The 20,044-nt window shown below is 32.1% G+C and overlaps 4 protein-coding genes across 8 annotated transcripts; 2 read left to right on the top strand and 2 right to left on the bottom strand.

Annotated features, from left to right (window-relative positions):
* Positions 1-2,490: 2,490 nt before the first annotated feature.
* On the top strand, positions 2,491-4,640 carry LOC106400693 (RGG repeats nuclear RNA binding protein C). Its single transcript, XM_013841065.3, has 7 exons — positions 2,491-2,921; positions 3,186-3,432; positions 3,532-3,597; positions 3,672-3,804; positions 3,875-4,033; positions 4,122-4,178; positions 4,281-4,640. Exons 1-7 carry the CDS (start codon positions 2,765-2,767, stop codon positions 4,482-4,484), a joined length of 1,023 nt encoding a protein of 340 aa, XP_013696519.1. The 5' UTR covers positions 2,491-2,764; the 3' UTR covers positions 4,485-4,640.
* A 105-nt stretch (positions 4,641-4,745) lies between these two features.
* Positions 4,746-6,859, bottom strand: LOC106400702 (ras-related protein RABD2b). The gene is made up of 8 exons (XM_013841076.3): positions 6,573-6,859; positions 6,149-6,221; positions 5,881-5,928; positions 5,733-5,780; positions 5,527-5,598; positions 5,290-5,445; positions 5,103-5,206; positions 4,746-5,027 (listed from the first exon to the last, which is right to left on the bottom strand). The coding sequence occupies exons 1-8, from the start codon at positions 6,584-6,586 to the stop codon at positions 4,934-4,936; spliced, it is 609 nt and encodes a 202-aa protein (XP_013696530.1). The 5' UTR covers positions 6,587-6,859; the 3' UTR covers positions 4,746-4,933.
* Positions 6,860-12,149: 5,290 nt separating this feature from the next.
* On the bottom strand, positions 12,150-14,353 carry LOC125589248. 5 transcript variants are annotated; one of them, XR_007325423.1, is made up of 7 exons: positions 13,886-14,340; positions 13,725-13,789; positions 13,532-13,640; positions 13,111-13,402; positions 12,906-13,005; positions 12,678-12,806; positions 12,150-12,604 (listed from the first exon to the last, which is right to left on the bottom strand). XR_007325423.1 is itself a non-coding variant. In XM_048761779.1 (7 exons), exons 1-5 carry the CDS (start codon positions 13,899-13,901, stop codon positions 12,934-12,936), a joined length of 393 nt encoding a protein of 130 aa, XP_048617736.1. In that variant the 5' UTR covers positions 13,902-14,343; the 3' UTR covers positions 12,150-12,604; positions 12,678-12,806; positions 12,906-12,933. The 5 variants fall into 5 exon arrangements, 4 of the variants coding, with proteins under 4 accessions (XP_048617736.1, XP_048617740.1, XP_048617734.1 ...); XM_048761779.1 differs by having other exon boundaries at positions 13,275-13,402; positions 13,725-13,792; positions 13,886-14,343; XM_048761783.1 differs by having other exon boundaries at positions 13,275-13,402; positions 13,886-14,338.
* Positions 14,354-16,426: 2,073 nt separating this feature from the next.
* Positions 16,427-18,670, top strand: LOC106400663 (vesicle-associated protein 2-1). The gene is made up of 8 exons (XM_013841032.3): positions 16,427-16,681; positions 16,768-16,858; positions 16,948-17,018; positions 17,094-17,175; positions 17,261-17,376; positions 17,467-17,598; positions 18,030-18,098; positions 18,227-18,670. Exons 2-8 carry the CDS (start codon positions 16,798-16,800, stop codon positions 18,350-18,352), a joined length of 657 nt encoding a protein of 218 aa, XP_013696486.1. The 5' UTR covers positions 16,427-16,681; positions 16,768-16,797; the 3' UTR covers positions 18,353-18,670.
* Positions 18,671-20,044: the final 1,374 nt, after the last annotated feature.

Below are 20,044 nucleotides of genomic sequence, written 5' to 3'. Positions count from 1 at the left end.
TTAAAAATATTATCCAGGTTTAGACAAATCATTAAAATATATGTGTTCGTGTTGTTTACATAGAATAATAAAACTCATAGTTTCAGTTCAAAATTTGGATTCATTTTGACAACCTTACTTTTGACCAACTTATGATTTGCGTTTAATTCAATTAATTTAAAATATTATCTAGGTTTAGACAGAAATATATGTTCTAATGAATACAAAACACTTTGCTCATTTGCTGTCAAAAGCTCATACACTCTCTTTGTTTCAATATTTAAAATTTTTAGAATTTTTGTGTGTTTAAAATATAAGATATTTTTATTTATTCAAGTAATTTTTATTTTAGCAAAAACTAAATAATTAATTATTATTTTACTAAACTTAATTTATAATTAATTAAGTTGATTTAAAATTATAATTTAATGGTATTCTTAAAAAAATAAAAAAAAAGAAATACATGTACATTGAAGAAAAATATGTAAAAGACTTTTATAGAGAAGACTTATAGAATCTTCCCAAGATTAATTTCTCATCTAGAAAATCAAACATAAGATATTTTCAATGATTATTTTAACAAAAGTTAAATCTAATCCTATTTAGTTAAAAAATCAAATTATGTTTAAAAATCATTGTTGATAAATATTATATTTGTAAATATTGCATCATTTATTCTATTAAAACATAAGAACTATATAGAATAAATTTCTCTATGACGTATTATTTATGGTTTGTATTATAAAAAACATTTGAATACATAGATATTTATTAACTATAATAATGAGGATGATTCGTTGTGGCTGTAGATGCTCTGGACATGCAAAATTTAGTTTAAAGCTAAATCTGTCAACCAATCAAGCTTTTCTTTAAAAAAAAAAAATATGGCTGTAGAGAGCATTATTTACAAATGAAAAAAAAAATAGTGCTTTCAAAATTACAGAAAAATAATCTACATCAAATAAACATACATATTAAATTTTACAGCCAAAAACATAAATCTACAGCTCATTCCAATCACTTCCAATGTCAAATCAATTTTTATCTAACTTATTCATAAACTTCTAACAAAAATATATATTTATTTTTAATAATAAGAAAATCTATTGAGAAATTAACAAAATCTTATAAAAAAAAATTCAATTACTTTTTGATAAAATAGTTCTTTAATTTCATAATTAGTAATAAATATTATTAGAAATTAATCTTAGTTATTTTTTATAAATTTATATCATATTTCTATTCATTTAAAAATACAAACACCATATATGAAAATCATATAAAACTTATATGTTAATCATTTATTTTTATAAATATAAATTTCATTCTTTAAACTGATAATTAAATACAATATTATTTCTTCTAAAACACCTTAAAATTAGTAAACTATATAACACATTTATACAAAAAAAGAAAATTGTTAACATATCGTCATTTTTTACATCTACAACTGTATATTAATCAAAATTTAATAAATTTAAGAAAAGGTAAATTTATTGAAAATAGTTTCGCGTTTTGAAAATGCGGCTTCAAATCTAGTAGATTTTTAAAATCTGATGCTATTCAATTAAAATTTCAAATGCCTTGTTGAAGACACCATACAAGCATAAACCGTTTTGAGAATTTTAGTAAATGAAATCGTTTGAAATAACTGCAAATTTTTTTACAAGTAAATGATTTTAAACAATTCAAAATAAATTATAGTGATTTAATTCACACACAAAATTTCATTTAAAATGGTATCTTTTTAAAAACCTTATAAGTGAGAAAAGTTATATAATGAAATTTAAAATCAATTTGTGAAGCACACTGATTTCAAACAAAGATGAATAAAGCGGCAACCCTTTACTAAAAAAGTTGAATAATGCATGACTAATTTAGAAGGTTAACGCCAAAAAAATAGTCCAGCTTAAGGTGGGACACAAAATCCAAAACCTGAGATCCTAACTCAACGTGAACCAAAAAACCCGATTCATTATTCGATCCAAAATATAAAAATATCTGAACAGGTTTTGTTGAATGTGTAAAACATTTCAGTACCCAAAGTACTGTTATGTAATCAATTTGAAGTGTGTTGGATTAATTTATATTCAGTTTAAGTTTTTTCCTTAAGTGTTGCTTTAAATTTGTTTTTTACTTCAAATATATCTGAACCGAACCGATATAACTTGAATCAAAATGATTTATGGTTATTTTATCGGTTGTAGGATACAATACAAAGTCGAACCGAACCTGAAGTGATACTTTCTGAATCCGATCCGTACTGGTAAAATATTAGAATGGAACATAAGAACCTAAAATTCTCAAATTTGAAATACTTGATCAACGTCTCCGACTAGGCTAGTCTAAAAGGTTGAAATTAAAGCCCACAAAGTCTTTCCGTGGATTAAAAGCGTATTGTAACAGCTAATGGGCTTTAACCAGTTGGAGCCCGTGAGAATTAATCTATAGGATCGCTTCGCAGGATTAAAACCCAATCGTGCGTACGAAATAAGAGGAATAGATAAGCTTAAGATACAACAATCCGCAGAGTATAATCCCCAGAGGGTTTTACGGATTAGGTTTAAAGCATCTTTACACCTTCTCTGCCGCATACTTTTTTCAAAGCTCCCCTCATTCACTCTCCTTCGACTTCTGAGTCATACAAAACAAACACAACTCTTGTCCGAAATCATCTCTTCGACCTTTTGATTCAGATTTATTCCATGGATTCGTGTACTCAATAAGGTTTTTTCCCTCTCGAAAAACCCATCAAGCCAAAACAGTTTCTCACCAGAATCCGAAAATGTCGACTTTGAACCCGTTTGATCTCTTGGGAGGTGACGCCGAGGATCCAAGCCAGATTGTTGTGTCTTTGCCGAAGAAGGTCGAGAAAGAAGCTCCTGCGCAGCCTGCTAAGGGCGCTAAGCTTCAGACCAAGCAGGCTCCTACTTCTCAAGCTGGTAAATGTTCTTTTTGACTTGTGTAGATAGTGAACAGACTTTAGTGTTCAGACGTGTGGGGTTAGTGTTTGATTGAGTCATGTAAGTGAATCCTGTTGAGAGATGTATGCTTTGGTCATTTGGGAGTTTTTGTTTTTCTGTCTTAGCTTCGATCAGCTGTTGTTTAATGATGATGTTGAAAAGATTTAGTGTTCAGACATGTTGAGTAGTGTTTGTTTAAGCTATAATATACATAAGAAGTGATTTTATCTTTAATGAATGTAGAGAGGGAGTCAAGGAATGCTCCTTCAGGAGTTCGTGGTGGTGGTGGTGGTGGTGCGGGTCGTGGACCTCCTCGTGGTTCATTTAACCCTGGAGGAGACAGACTTCATGATCCAAAGGATGGAGAAAGGACTAGTGGGTTTCGTAGATACCGCGAAAGTGGTGGTCGGGGAGGTCAACGTGGTGGACTTGCCAATGGTAGAGCTGGTGATGGGAGGGTCTTCGAGCGCCGTAGTGGGACAGGTCGTGGGTAAGCTCTCTTTTTAGGTCTTTCTACTTTCGTTACTGCTATGTTTGACCTGTACGGTTTGTGATTTTTTTTTGTGTCTTGTAACTTGATGTTTGCTAGTAATGACCTGAAACGTGAGGGTGGTGGTCGTGGAAACTGGGGTACCCCTGAAGATGATATTCCACCGTAAGCATCCTCCTGCTCTTCAGTTTCTATGTACGATGTATTATAAGAAACTCTTATGTTTGTCTAAATATTAGACCAACGGAGGAACCCACAACAGAGGTTGAGAAGAGCCCTGTTGCTGAGAAGGAAGGCGGTGAGGACAACACCACCGATGCAAAGAAAGACGCTCCTGCTGATGAGGGAAAGGAGAAAGAACCTGAAGACAAGGTATAAACATGTGCTTTAACATGTTATATGTATGTGCTAACGGTAAAATGGATATTGGGTTTAATATTAGGAAATGACGTTGGAAGAGTATGAGAAAATTCTGGAGGAGAAGAAGAAAGCTCTGCAAGCCACAAAGGTTGAGGAAAGGAAAGTTGACACCAAAGTGTTTGAGTCTATGCAACAGCTCTCCAGCAAGAAGACCAACAATGAGGAAATCTTCATCAAGCTGGTCAGAATCTGAATTATTCTATCTTTTTATCGGTTGCCTTGACAATAATAGAGCAAAGATTTGATCCTTGTCTTTTTTATTGTTTCAGGGATCCGACAAGGACAAACGCAAAGATGCTGCTGAGAAAGAAGAGAAGGCTAAGAAGGTTCTTGTTTCTCTCCCTTCTCACGTTCTAATACGCAAGTCTTTTGGTTTTAAACATCTTCGTACTGAGTTCTATGCTTTGTTTTGTGTCTGGTTTTTGTAGTCGTTGAGCATTAACGAGTTTTTGAAACCTGCTGATGGAGAGAGATACAACCCAAGAGGTGGATACCGTGGAAGAGGAGGTCGTGGACAGAGAGATGGAGGAGGCCGCAACGGTGGTCGTGGTCAGAGAGATGAAAAAGTGAACGGAGGAGCTCCTGCTCCGGCGATCGGAGACAGTGCTCAGTTCCCATCGTTGGGCAAGTAAAGACAGACCCCTCTTGGTTCTTCAGCATCTATCTATCTTATCTCTCTACTCTCTTAGTTTAATCTTTGTTCTTAATTCTATCATTTTTGTTACACTTTTTCTACAGAACAAGTTTGAGTGCTTTTAAGTTATGATGGAAAAAACAAATTATAAACTCTCTGTCACGCAAATGTTTAGCTTCTTTTAACAAAATCGTTGATTGGTGTTATAACTACCATAGTATTCAATACAATTAAATATATTTCGAATTATATATAGGAATGGAAGAATTAGAATTACTATAGAATATATGAGAGTTTCAAACTTTGAAATACATGAGAAAAGAATAGCAAAGCTATAAAATGAAGGAAAATGAAGGATTCAATTGAACGAGTTGGCAATTGGAGTCTTACATGCGATGCAAACAAATGATTATAAAGATCCAAAGAGACCTTTTGAGACAAATGGAATCAAGATGAGCAACAGCCTGATTGCTGGTTCACTGGCTGTCCGCGAATCTGGACCGTCGGTGGTTTGGCTCCTCCAGATGGTTGGCTAGCCATTCTGCAGACAAGAACAACGACGGTTAAGTACGGAAGTAAAAGAGTTTAAGGAACACAAGTAGAACTTAATACAGACCTGGTCTTAATGGCAGCAGTCATGGCCATGAAAGCTTCTTCAACATTGGTAGCATTTTTAGCACTTGTTTCCAAGAAAGGGATCCCCAGTTCATCTGCAAAAGCCTGTAGGAGGAGAAGATGACAATGTTATTGTGTGTTTCGACAAGGTTCACAGTAAAAAGAGACCAGTTGGTTTGTATATTTACCTGAGCTGTCTCAGTGGATACAACCTTCTGTGATGTGAGATCGTTTTTGTTTCCAACCAGTAGCTTGTTCACATTCTCACTAGCGTAACGGTCGATTTCATTGAGCCATTGCTTGACGTTGTTGAAGCTCTCTTGGTCAGTGACATCATAGGTGACCTGCCAAGGAAAAGTCAACTGTGAGCGAATGGATGTGAATTAAGAAAAAGATGATTGGTCTTGTGAGAGTGGAGTGCATACAATGATGCCATGAGCTCCTCTGTAGTAGCTGCTGGTGATTGTCCTGAAACGTTCTTGACCTGCTGTGTCCCACTACACACAACGATTACCAAAACAAGAGTTAATATATGCTCATTCCAAAAATTTAAACTGAATATATATATATTAATATATATATATATATATATATATATATGTTGGCTAATGGAGCTAAAGAACACACTTACGATCTGGAGTTTGATTGTCTTTCCGTCCTGTTCCACTGTGCGGATTTTCTACAATACACAATTTGTAAAAAGATTAATACTTTTCTTTTTGTTTTTCCGTGTTCTGCATATATTAACAAACAGGTGATGATTGCAAGAGGATGCTTACAAAGTCAACACCAATGGTACTGATATAGCTATCAAGGTAAGAATCATCCTGCACACACAGAAATTCAAGATACCAAATTATAACACACAAGAGAGTAACAACCATACCATATAGTGTAAACAGAGAACTAAGCTGATATTTTTGACAAACAAGATGTGATTTTCAAGAACCTATTATAGATAGATTTATTTGTATTCAATGTTAAAAAGGCAATTACTAAAGATGATGAATAATTCTTCAGCTGAGAAAAGAAACGAGAGTTACTTACAGCAAATCTTAGAAGCAAGCACGATTTTCCGACACCAGAATCACCGATAAGCAAAAGCTTGAACAGATAGTCACTGCAATCATTTTTAAATAAATAACAAAAAAGGATTAAGACAGGAACGGTTAAAACATCATCAGTGAACTGAATTGGTTCGAGCAAGAGAGAGATCAACGGTTTAAACTATTGAAGTGATCAACAGAGAGTGCAGAGATCTCAGTCAGCTACCCCTAGTAGATCTAACCTATTTGCCGATCCAAATCGATGATCAGACAAAATAAACGAGGAAAATTTTGGGTAGATTCCTTTGAGTAACCAACAAACATAGATCCAAAAGCAAAATCAAAAACAAAACTAAACCACCCAACACATGGAAGAGAGAGAGGCTAAATCATAGAAATAACATCAAAATCATGATGCATCTTACTACTCAGGATTCATGGCGAAGTATCGTATCTAGATCGATCTCCCACAACGTATCAAACGAGAATATGACGATAGTAATGTCAGCGATCTGAGAGAGAGAGATAGAGACTGAATGTTTTTGTTAAATTATATTTATTTATTTCTCCTTCGGCTGAAGGAATTGCTTTGGGAAAATTTGCTTTGAGATGTTTGAATGCTGACTTGGCAAAGCCAAACCAAGAGAGACAGAGAGAGATGCGTGGATGACAAAGAATCAATCACTCTTTCCTTCTCCTTTTTGTTATTTTTTTTCTCGATTCTATACACTCGGACGGAGGAAAACTATTTTTAGGTTTCGAATCTCACTAATCATACTTTATGATTATTAAGCTTTTTGAAGAAAAAAATATACATTTTAATAATTCTACGAATATTACAGACAAAGAAAGATGTAAACATTTGCTTTATTTATTTTTTTGGTATTATGATAAAAATTAAATATTTGGTTTTTTTCATCCCTTGGGGTGTAAGTCAATTCTAACGTGAACCTGACGACTTGAATAAACAACATCAAATTCTATTGCCACCACAAAGCTTAAATCTAATTTTAATTAATATAGCACGAAACAGTGATTTACACAAATAAAGAAATATAAGAACCATGGAGACTCAAAGGTATAGTCGAATAGAAAACCCTCGATAAAAAAACAAATACTACCTCGAGAAACTCAATGATAGAGTCCATAATTGTTTTCTTAGTTTTTTAGATTTTAGTTTCTAGTTTTTAGATTTTAGTTTTTGATTTTAAATTTTACAGTAAATTTTGGTTTTTAAAAAAACATGAATGAATGTTTTAGATTTTTGTTTTTAGTTTTTGATTTTCTTTTAAAACTAATAGAATGAAAATATTATTCATAGTAAAATATTTATTTTGAAAATAGTAAAATATAAAATACTGTTATCAAAGCACACATAAATTTGTTTAATAAAGTTATTTAAAAAAAAAACTGTGATTAAATGTTAAAATAATTTTTATTCATAGATTTTTATCGTTATTTTTTTTTTTTTTTATTTTTTACAAAACTAAAAACAATAAATATTTGTTTTATTATTTTTGTTTAAAGTATAGTGATTTATTATTTTTGTTTGAAGCTGGAATTTATTAAATACTAATAATAAAATTCTACATACTATAAATATAATAAATATTACATCATTAAGATAAATTTATTTTATATTAGAAAATGTTTAAAATAATAAAATAATTTTATTGCTTCTCTTGACCGGATATAAATAAATGAACCTACATTCGTATATATTATATGAGAATACACAACTAATAATTATTTTTGTAAACAAACTAAATAAAAATTAATTACATTTTAAAAATTGTGGTAGAAGTATATAAATTTAGGAAATTCAAATATATAAATAAATATCAATAGTTCGATTTTAAAGTGTTGTTTAATAAATATAGGAAATCTTTTAGTTTAATAAATGAAAAATAAATATCTACATATTATAAGTAAAAATATTTACATTGGTTTATTTTGAAATTAAAAATAAATAATTATGTTAATTTATTCCTTTGTATACAATTATTTTATATTTTTCATATTAGATTCTAAATGTAAAATATTTTCTTTAAATTTAGTGATTTGGAATAATTACTTTTCATCACTTTAATCCTTTCTTATTAATATTTTCTTGTATTAACACATAAATATAGAAATATTTTAATAAGAAATAAAAAGGTATACAAAACCCACGTACTGACGTACATAGTTTAGAAAACCAAGAAAATATGGGTTTTGGTTTTTGCTTGAAAATAGGTAGTTAACACAAAATATGGTTTTCCTATTTCTTAGGGAATCTATTTTTTTTTAAATCTTGATTGGTAAAAAAATAGTTTTTACAAAATCAAAAACCAAAAACTAGATACATATTCGTCTTAACGAGACTATACACGCTCTTTACCAGTTGCTACCATGTTCAATAGATTATGGGCTGAAAAAGAGAGATTAGTCACCCAAAAACTCGAAAAGAGAATCAGTAGTGGTACTCCAGTGGCGCTTGAGGGAAATAATCCCAGTAAGGTGAACCATGGTTCAAACCCCGCTGGCCACACTGATATGCGCTATTGCTTTCGGCTCATTTGAATGTGCAGGAGAGGGTCTATCCGTGGGTTATACCTCCACCCGGAGTTAGGTCTACGTCATTAATAGACATGGCGTTAACCTTTTTTTCAAAAAACAAACTTGAAAAGAGATGAAGTTAGAATGGTAAACTCATGCGGCTTACATTTTCATATAGTAAAATTTACTGAGAAACATGTTCATCGGTTATTTTCTCAGAAACAAAAAATACTAAATTTCAAAGGGGAGTTCAAGAGTTTTATATATCAAGGCGGCAAACATAATTTCAGATTCCAACAATAAACCGACGATCTCAGTCATGTTTTCTGATTTTTTTTACGACAATGTTCAATAGTCGGTAAATTTTGAGAAACTTCCGACAATCATGGCTTTTTGAGCAAATTCTGACAAACATTTTTGAGAAAAAGCTGAAAAATCAAATTGATCAGAATATTTCAAAGAAATTTTCTGAGGAAATACCAAAAGATCAGTTTTGTCAAAACATTTCGTGGAAATACCAACAAAAACACCTAATTAATAACTTGTCTAAACTTTTCCAACGACTCTTTTTCTCGGAAAATATTGTTGGAGTACATGAAGTTTTATTGCAGTGTTTTAGATTGTATTTGGAAATTTTGTTCAAAATGAGCTTGTAACCGGATCTAAAATTCATGTTTAACCGGGTTGAAGTAATATATAATATTTATTACAAAACAAATTATCTTGCAGTGCATTTTTTTTTAACTTTATCTTTTTTAGATATCCAATCTGTCTTGGATTTGGTTAGAGTAAAACTCAAAAGCTTGAAATACCCTAGAATATGACCAACTTGAGTATTTATGTCGGATTAGGCTCGATTTGATTCAAATTAATTTTTTGGGTCAATTCGTTTCAGATTATCTGTTTTTTTTTACCTACCAATAAAATGAATAGTGCACTCAGTACCAATGTTCTCATTGAATCGTAAAGCTAAAATAGACAACTTAAAAACAAGTAATTATGCTTAGACGTGCAAGGTGACGAGTTATTGCGATCCTAGTATTAAACCTTCATGTGTCTCGGGATCTTATATGTATTTCAATCCTTCACTACGTAGTATCATGACCATATGCATATTTCTTGTTTTTACTATTGTGTGAAGATTTTCTCATTGATATTAACATGTATTCAAAAAGTTGTGTGTATGTTTAAAAAATATAAATTGAATAAAATTTCTTTTATTAACAACATTAATTATAGAGTCTTTAAAAAAACTAGGGATTTTCCCGGGCTACGCCCGGGTTTTTACTTATATATTAAATTTTCTCAAATTTGAGTATATAAATGTAAAAGAAATTATTTGCTTTTATTTATTTTCTTATTCCTACATCGCAAATTTAAATTCTAAAACATGTGTATATACACCAGACATTTTGTTAAAAACTTCATGCTCGGAACAAACCACTCAAATAATCTTGATGGAAGTTGGTTAAAGTTATATAGTATGAAATGAGTTGTCGGGAGAAGAGGAGGATTTGCTATACCCAAATAGCAGCTTTGGCCAATTAGACTTGCCAAAAAACCCAACGACTTTTGCAAAATTGAAAGTTAAAGAGATCAAGAATAGAATATTGGTTATGTTCGCTATGTCTGGTTCTTTGTTCACATTCATTGTCACTGTTAAGGGATCACTTGAGAAAGAAACTTGCATTTGGCTTCGCCTCCAATTTTGTTTTGTGAAAGTTAATAGTTTATCAGTTTGTCATTTGTATTCGAGTGAGAGTAGGGGAGAGGAGAAAGATTTAAGGCTCTGTTTGTGATGGATGTCTGAGACTTTCAAATGTGAAAATTTAGCAAACTATATATGATTTTATCATTGATCAAGACTCGTTTTTGACCATGATGCAATACTTGCTCATAGTTTTTTTAGTTTTGATTATACTAAAAAAATATTTTAATACATTTTTCGTATTATTTTACTAAATCTAATAATTTTTTTAAGAAATCCAAATTTTGCAAACAAAAATTATCAGTATATAAACCAACATTAACTCTTAGTAAAAGTAATCGTTTTTTTTTTTTGTGAAGCTAGCACACCTGAGTGTATATATAATAAAATTCATTGAAGACTCGAGAATTTTAAAAATATATTGCCCTGTTTAGAAGTTTAACAAAGTATATGGCATATAATTTCATAAGTCATGAAATTGTTATTTTTTTGTTTAAATAATGAAATTATTGTTAAACCTTAAAAATTGTAATTCACTTAAGATTAAAATAATTAAATTTTAAGGAACGAAAATTTTTTTTTTTTATTTTACTTTTTTTCATACGTAAAGTGGGTGTTTTATTTCAGCTTTATATTGTTTATTATGCTCACATTATTAAGAAAATTTTCAGTAATATGAATAGTGATCGATTTTAAAAATGTAACAGTTGAGTTATTTATTATTTAACTGATATTCATTTTTAATTACATTAAAGTGATATAAGATTTTTTATAAGTTTATGTGATTGATTTCCCTTAAATTTAATATTGCTTTCTTATTAATCTATTGACTTTAACGTTTGATTAGTTTTGGTTTAGTTTTATTTTTACCTTTCTACTATATTTTTAGATTTCATCTAATTGTATTGTAGAAGGTATATTTCATTATTTCATTATTTCTTGAATTTGTTTTTGTGACTATGAATTATGAATTCAAAGGGAATCTATGAGTTATTGTATGTTATGAAAATTATTTAACAGATTGTTTATAAGTGATAGAATATCTTGAATCTTGTTGTTCCAATAAATGATACTTTATTTTTTTTATTTAGTCTCTTCTTTTGGCATACAGATGAAGTAATAGGAAGCTATTTCATACATTTGTTTTATTTTTGGCATTATAAATGTGTTACATATTTAATCTTTTGATATCTAAATTATGTGTTGGAGAGATGACTCGAGTAATATATAAAAGACTTGGGTTATTCCATTTACCGCCAATTGATTCTAAGTTGAAGCCCAAGAAACTTATCAATATGTACAATAAAATTTAGAAGTTAATTTTAAACATAAAATCATACGTTTGTTGAGACATCTCAAATTATCAATAGATATATGAATTGCAAACTGAGCAACTCAACCAAGTTCTATAACGTACAAATTTTTATGTATATGTCAAAATAAAAAAAATGGAATAGGAGATGGCCAAAAATATATGTCTGATGAAATTCAGTTACTTTTGAAAATAACAAAGACATCTTCCAGTTTCCCAATGAATCTGACAATCTAAGGTGGGAAGCTCAAGCTCATATCCCGTTTATCACCCGGTAGTTATCCCCATAAAGGTTAGTTAGGCTTTGTAATTATATTGAAACTCTGTTCCGTGCTTGCCATAGTGCGATGACACTTAAAGCTCTGTCTCTCCGTCTAATGCTTTCAGGACACAGATGTCTATTGTTTACCGATCAAAGACATTAGCATCATCAGACGTAATAAGAACTCGAACCCAAAAATCTTGTCTATCTGAACTCACAATGCATCTTTATAGTATTCTTCGCTTTTTTACAATTTGCATAGAACCTAATGACTGGCTACCTAATTGTCTCGAATGAGAAGCTGATTTTGGGCTGGAAAGAATATGATTGTGAGCTCCTTATCAACTCTTATTTAACAATATCAACTCGTATTTCAAAATAAGATTATGGCTCAGCTCTGAGATATTATAGGCAGCACTAACTTTCTTCTCAGCAAAAGCAGCAGAATGAATAGTCTCTATAATTACCCGGCGGCTCTCAGACTGCTTTAAGAAAAGCATCCCATGCCTTCCAATTGTTCTAAGCGAAGAACTTATCATTATTCCACTGGTCTAAGCAGCTTTAGGAGGTTATGTGGTGTTTTGTTCCTTAAGCTTAATGACTTGACAAAGGAGTAACTGGAGGTCAAAAGAACCATCTGTGATAGAATTATAACAATCAGCAAACATAATATAAAATAAAGGTGCAGCCAGTTCTAAAGTTTCACTTACATGAAATCAACGGGTCCCACGAACTTCTTGAAGGATTGACGAAAGGTTTGATTCTTCTCTCATGATAGTATGAGAAATCTTTCCCTGTTTTGTAATGTACTTGCGTCTTCAATTATTTCCTTCACAACTCTACAATACAACAAATGTATAAAAACGTTTCGCACTTGTACGGATTAAGGAACTCTATAGATCAATATAATCCCAAGGTTACAAAAGAAGATATCTTACTTGTTCCGAATGATTACTTCATCATCTGTTAGGCTTTTTCTCCTCTATGAAACCTGAGATGACTCCTTTCCACCAGCGTAGAAATGACGACTTGTTTGTCCTAAATTTTGAAGTATAAGATATCACATAACACACAAGAAAGACAGTTTTGAAGGTGGAAAGTATCCTTTTCCGTTCACATAATTTTTAGATCAACATCTCTTACTTATCCGTAGCCACCATTTTGATCAAATATCTTGCAAGCACTCATACTCCAGTTGAATCACACCATCAACAGAAACTCTCCATTTATTATAGTATCGTTTAGAGTCCGTCTTTCTAAATTGAGAGGCTCTGAACATGAAAAAAAAAAGCAAGACATAATTTTACCTGAGCTTCTTCATGAGTGAGCTTCATCCTCCTGTAATTTTCTTGGGCTTGCTTAGACATGAACGTGGCTTGGACCATCACTACAGATCTCTTTAGCCTCTCCTCTGCTTGTCTCTGACAGTTAGCCACTGGAATGATAACGATAAACAAATATAAAGTATCAATAAGCTTGGCAACAGTTGTTTCAGGACTTCGTGGAAGAAACTGAGTCAGATCTGAAATTAAAAACACCAAACAATCCGAAAGAGATAGCTAACCTGAATTCAGCACTGAGGAAAGCATACCTCCTTTAGTGGCAATACCTATAAGAATCTTCTGATGTGAATCTAAATAGTTTGCAGGTTTAACATGTCCTTTCTCAGCAACCTTAACACATTGTTTCACTGAATTATAATCAAAAGAACAATGCGCGCATAAAAGGTTGGTGAGTGAGTGAGACCAATGTAATACCAAATGTTTTGCCTTTCTGGCTTGACCCTTTGGGCTTGTTTTCAGCTTCCTCTTTAGCCTCTCCTCTGCTTGTTTCACGCAAAACCAAGACTATCATTCTATACCATCCTATCAGAATTAAGGTCAAAGGTTTTTCTATGGTAAATAGAATGAGAGCTCACCATTGCATCCTCTCATTTACTCTTCATGGAAGCTTTGAAAGCGATTTGGAATGCGTTGCATCCATCAGTAGCAAACCTGGATTGAGTTCCCTGTGGTCTTCCATCGGAATCATCGTCCTTGTCGGAGCCTTCTTCCTCTTCAATCTCCTTGTAGTTAGCATCAGAGAACAGCTCATCATGAATGGTTTATCTTTGGTGATGGTTTCGATTCAGCTCGTAATCTACATATGAATTGCAATTCCATGCTCTCTTCTTAAAGTGTTTATATGTTATGTAGATGTAATTTTAAGGGAAGCGGAAAAGTTAAATGGACATTAATTGTCCAATTGTGCAGTGAATGATAGAGCTTTTATGAATCATGAAAATGGGACACCTATGTTATGGAGGAGGTGAAAGGGGAGAGTAATGCCGAGTGGATGGGGAGGCCATAGAAAACGATAAGAAACGAATGGTGGTTCTGAAGACAACAATTTGTTGGGCCAAAAATATTTAAAGTTCATATTTGGAATAAATGGTCACTATCTGTAGTCCATTCGTTAATTGAAATTAGACGAAAGTAACTTGGCAGTTGGCACAATATTATTGGTGGATTTTTTAAAGTGACGTGGACTTGCTCTCCATTGAGCATATAACCCTTTTAGTATAGGTTAGATTTGGGAGATTTTACCACATGTTATATATAATTTTATAAAGGTTCGGTGATGGAACCTGAAACTTTTTATACTAGGATTAAAAAAATTTAGTGGGGTCATATTTTTATATCTAGTGGGGTAAATAAAAATTTTCTTTAAATAAAAACAAGTATTTAAAAAAAAAAAATGGGGTCAATTGACCCTACTCTTACATTGCCACCAAGCTGCAAGATTTGGTTTGAATTGGTGGTGGGTTTGATATTTACATGAAGTTCCTAAGAAAAGACGTAGGCTATCCATCTACAAAGGTATAGTGATGTCTAGGCAAAACTGGCATTCACACTACAATTCGTATCCGGAGAATCACTGCAGGCATTGGTGTTGAAATTGTCTTTCATATGTAAGTTCCTTCTTTCTAGCTAATTACTAACTCTGTTAATCATATAAGTTTTTTTTTTTTATTTTATAGTTTATTATTCATTCCATTTTCTTTGTTAATCATATAAGTTAGGAGTAGGTGAGATCAGAGTTAAGGGTCTTTGACCATTTGGTTGTTTTGAGCCTTTTGGCTTTGGGAGTGATTAAGGTGTAGAGACTAATATAAAGCAAACTCTATAGGGTCATCATGCTCTTCTTTACTTGAACAATAAAGTAGAGTTTTGATTTTGAATCGTATCATAAATACCATCATCAGCTATCTTCGTTTGATACTTCAAGTGTGCTAATGAAGGACTGTTACAGAATAGTGCATCTGATAGGTACTTAAAATGAAGAAGCCAAATGAACTGTTAACGTGAACAAAAAGAGGCTTGGAATGATTCAGAGGCTATGTAGTTAGGATCTCTGAAACAGAAAGAAGACGGTTTAAGAGTGGAGCTCGAGTGATGTTGAGGATTATACTTTGATGTTGTTTTTTAGAGATGCCATGAGTCCTTACACCACAGTCTCTTTAAGACTGATGATCCAAGCTTGTCGCCATGAGAGCATAGCTTAGTATCCATACACAAAGCTGTTATCGGTGTCTCATTGATAATAAAGGAAGTATTACATTGTTGAGAAGTTCTAAATAGCTAAAACCTATCAGCATCAAACATAGTCTTGATCACTCTAGAGTTTAGCCGTCATCATAACATACTAGTCTCCGTGAACGTTGTAGTATCATTGGTCTGAATCTACAATGAAATGGGGCTTAAGAATATGTGTATATGATGTGTTTTTGATTTGAAACAGATACTCTCCCAACATTAAGGAGATAAAAGTGGTGAGTCACAGGTAAGTGAGAAGAGCAAGACTTTACAATCTCAGAGACAGAATTGCTGGTCTCTCTACTTTTAAATGAACACCAAAAACCCAACCTGTCTTGTTCTCTCTTCAACCTTCAAAGGTAGCTAAATCTCTTCCTCTTACATACTATGTCTCTCTTCCCTCCTCTTGTAATAATTGTTTTTTTTGTCTTTTGGATTTCATTTCTCTTCATGTATTACAGACTTTGAGAAAAGTAAATCAATATGCAATGAAGTAATGTGTAATTCTCATTAAACGTTTTGTCTGGATTGTGCAACTATCAAAGATTACTATATTAGAAAAATTACTACGTTACTGCTAATTCAATTTTCAAACGTTACAATTCAAACTGTCTTAGTTAGAATAGTTCTTATTGAACAATGACTGAGAAACAAATGTATTTTCTTGTCTCTAATTCCTAACTCCAACTGCTGTTTCTATTATCTTACTCATGATTCGACTATCTCGATTTAATAAATCTTTAACGTCCGATGCAAAATCACTACAAACATTAATCATTAACGGACACGGAAATAAATAAATTAATGAAAAGAGAAAGAGAAATGGGGCCTACCACCTATTATAACAGTTAGGCTCTATAATAAATAACTGCCAATAATTAACTGCAACGTCATTGGCCTTTTACTTCCAGCCTGTCGCTGTACCTTTTTCTCTCCTCTTCAACTGTTTAACACGTGTCACATTTTCCTCCCCTCCTCTCTCTCCCGGAGACGACGCCGGAGGAACTCTGCTCCACGAAGCGCTTTGGCTCTCTCTTCCCAATTATCGAAGGTGAAATTTGGTAAGTGGTGGAGAGCGATTTACGGCGGGAAAGAGAAAAGAAATAACCACCTTTCTTCCTTCCTTTCCTTTTCTGCAGGTTTGATCCCGTCTTTGTTGCTCTTACTTTCTCAAAAAAAAAAAATAGAATCTGGAATCATCTCCATTGGATTTGGATGTGTATAGGTTTCGAGTGATTTGTTGATATTCTGTGTAATGTCTGGCGTTGGCGAGAACCAGCTCATCTCCATTGTACCTGATGAACTCAAATTCCTTTGTAAGCATCTGGTGACTTTTCTTAAGTGATTCTATGAAATTGAATGAGAATATATATATATATATATATATGTTTTGATATTGTATCAGTTGAACTTGAGAAACAGAGCTACTGTGATCTCAAAGTTGCCAACAAAACTGAGGACTATGTTGCTTTCAAGGTCAACTTCATTTGCTTTCTTTCTTTATCATGATTCTTCCCTCCCTAACTTCTTTCTTTTTTTGACTAAATACAGGTGAAAACAACATCTCCTAAAAAGTATTTTGTAAGACCCAACACTGGTGTCATTCAGCCTTGGGACTCCTGCATCATTAGAGGTTTTACACTCATTCATTCTTCACAACTCCTTCCCTCATTGCCATTTTAAACATGGGACTGATTAACATCTTCTAAAATTGGTAGTTACTCTACAAGCGCAAAGGGAGTATCCTCCAGATATGCAGTGCAAAGACAAGTTTCTCCTTCAAAGTACCATTGTACCTCCACACACTGATGTTGATGACCTTCCACAAGACACTGTAAGTTCCAGTCTTCATTCAGAATCATGATTTCTCCTCTTTTTTAATGGGAAAATGAAATTGACAACAAAACTGCATGCTTGTGTTTAGTTCACCAAGGACAGTGGGAAAACATTAACAGAGTGTAAGCTCAAGGTTTCGTATATCTCCCCGTCTACAACCCAAAGATCCTCTGAATCTGGAGCAACCAATGGTGATGGAAACGGCTCTGAAACCATCTCTGTGAGTAACAACCACACCCACCCATTATTAGCTTGCGTGCTAACCAATTATGATCATCACAAAGCCATTGTAGTAGAGGATGACTTTTATGTGATACTAATATACCAATGGACCTCTTGCTCAAACAGACACTTTATCAATAGTCCCCTTTTAGCTGTATTAATAATACACTTTCATTTCAATCCATGACTGTCTAGTATTCAAACTTGTTGTTTTGAGGCTTGTTTGGGATACTTAGATACAGAAAATTTTTTATACTTTAAATATTGTTTTTTCTTTTCTCTCTGTTATATACCTTTCTTCATAGTGTGAGCAAAGGTACCACAGCTGTAACTCACAGAATCTCACCACATCATAGTCTAAAAGAGACTAAGTTCTTCCCTTGTTTTAATTCCCATTCTAACTTCTTTACCATCAATATGTATGATCAGACTATACAGCGGCTGAAGGAAGAGCGAGATGCAGCTGTTAAGCAAACACAACAGCTGCAGCATGAATTGGTATCCCTCCATAGACTTTTCCTTGATATTCTATCGCTGATTAATCACTGTCATTTAAAAATAATAATTATGTGAACTAACTGTTTTCGTTAACAGTCTCCCATCACGTTCTTAAATTGACATTGCAGGAGATGGCCAAGAGACGAAGAAACCAGAGTAACAGCGGGTTATCCTTGAAGTTGGCAGCTTTGGTTGGACTCATCGGACTCATCATCGGTTTCATCCTAAAACTCACCTTAGCTTCTCCCACATAACCACTATCAGCAGCTTCTCCGTATCATCTACCATCTCAACATATGTAACCACAGGAATCAAAACGGCGTTACACATTTTGTGGGTATTCTACTCTGTTAACTCTCTATATCTTTCTCTATGATCATCTCTTCTTTGTTTTGTCCATCAAATTTGCTTCTTTGTCAGTTATATTGGATGTACATTTTTGACTCAACAGACCCTTCCTGATACGAATTTACTTCTCTACTACTCCATTTAGTGGACATGCCTAGTCCTTTGTACACATTGTGAAGGGAATCTGTTTCTGAAAAGACTTTTAAGTCACTTCTTAGCTTTAATATAATCCCTCTTTGAATTAGTTGAATATCCAAATTTCAACTTAACTTTTAGGCCCAAAAATTGTATCATAAAATCTGAATTGGTGACTTCTCCTGAAGTGTTTATGAAGCTGCTGATAAACTCGAGTTATTCTTAAACGTTGTGGATTTAATAGAACAACACTGATATGTATAGTATAACTTGTTTATGTATGTCATTTACCGAAATTAATTGTATCCTTTACCAGTTCCGAATCAATCATAATGAGTTCCCCATTTCACATTTGTAACAGCTGGAGTTAATCACAATTAGTTTGAAAACATAGCAACTTCAGTTTTGTCTTTCTGTAGAAGGGATGTTGTTGGTTTTCTTTTCTTTATCTACTCTATTAAAATAGAGTCCTATTTTTTATTTGCCATACACAAGTCTATGTTAGACCATTCATTAGAAATTTAAATAAACATGCTAAAACTACTCATATATAATATTTCCTAACAAAAAAAAATACATCTAAACATTAACATTTCTAAGAAAAAAGAAATATATTGTCATTAGGTAATTATCGTTTGACTGTTTATCATATTTAATATAGATCATATTTAATATATTTCAGTAACTAATTTTGAAATTAAATAGTATAGCCTAATTCTTTTTAAATTATCAAATTATTTTTTATATAAAACAAAATAAATAATATTTTATTGGTTGTAACATTTTATGTTTGATATTTTAGTAAAAATAAAAACATTAAACTGAAATATAATATATTAAATAAAAAATATTTTAAAATATAAAAAAAAAATTTATTCACATAAAAACATTTCGAGAATAAAAATTTCTAAACAAAGAAGCTAATAATCTTTTTTTATTAATTCATATAAAATTAATATTTAAAATTAAACTATTAATATTGATGTTGCATTTTAAATAAATAAACAAAAATACTTCATTAATATATGATTTGTACAATATCATCAAACAAATTTCAACAAATAAAAATTTTTAAAATAAAAATTATATACATAAAATTGATATTAAATATATTTCTTTATAACATATTTTATATTTTAAAAGTTAATTTAAAAATATAAATATATCTGCACGGATGTGCGGATTATTATCTAGTTCTGTTTTAAGACACTGCCAAATATAATTGACATAAGCTATTTCTTCTACTTTCTCTATGGTAGTTGGAGGTATTAAATGAGAGTGGTTCACCGTGAGCTATTTTTCTAAGTAGATTGTATATATGGACTGAAAAATAAAATTAAGGTGCCGAGTGAAGTGATCACATTATTTTTGATGCAACCCTAACCCCTTTCACTTGATTGTATTATTCAGTAGTTGCATGAAAATAATTTAATTTCACTAATACAAATGTGAAAAATGCAAGA

This window comes from Brassica napus, chromosome A2, assembly GCF_020379485.1.
Source record: "Brassica napus cultivar Da-Ae chromosome A2, Da-Ae, whole genome shotgun sequence".
Taxonomy (NCBI): domain Eukaryota; kingdom Viridiplantae; phylum Streptophyta; class Magnoliopsida; order Brassicales; family Brassicaceae; genus Brassica; species Brassica napus.
The sequence above is the reverse complement of the archived record's forward strand: the minus strand, read 5'-3'. Positions and strand labels throughout refer to the sequence as shown.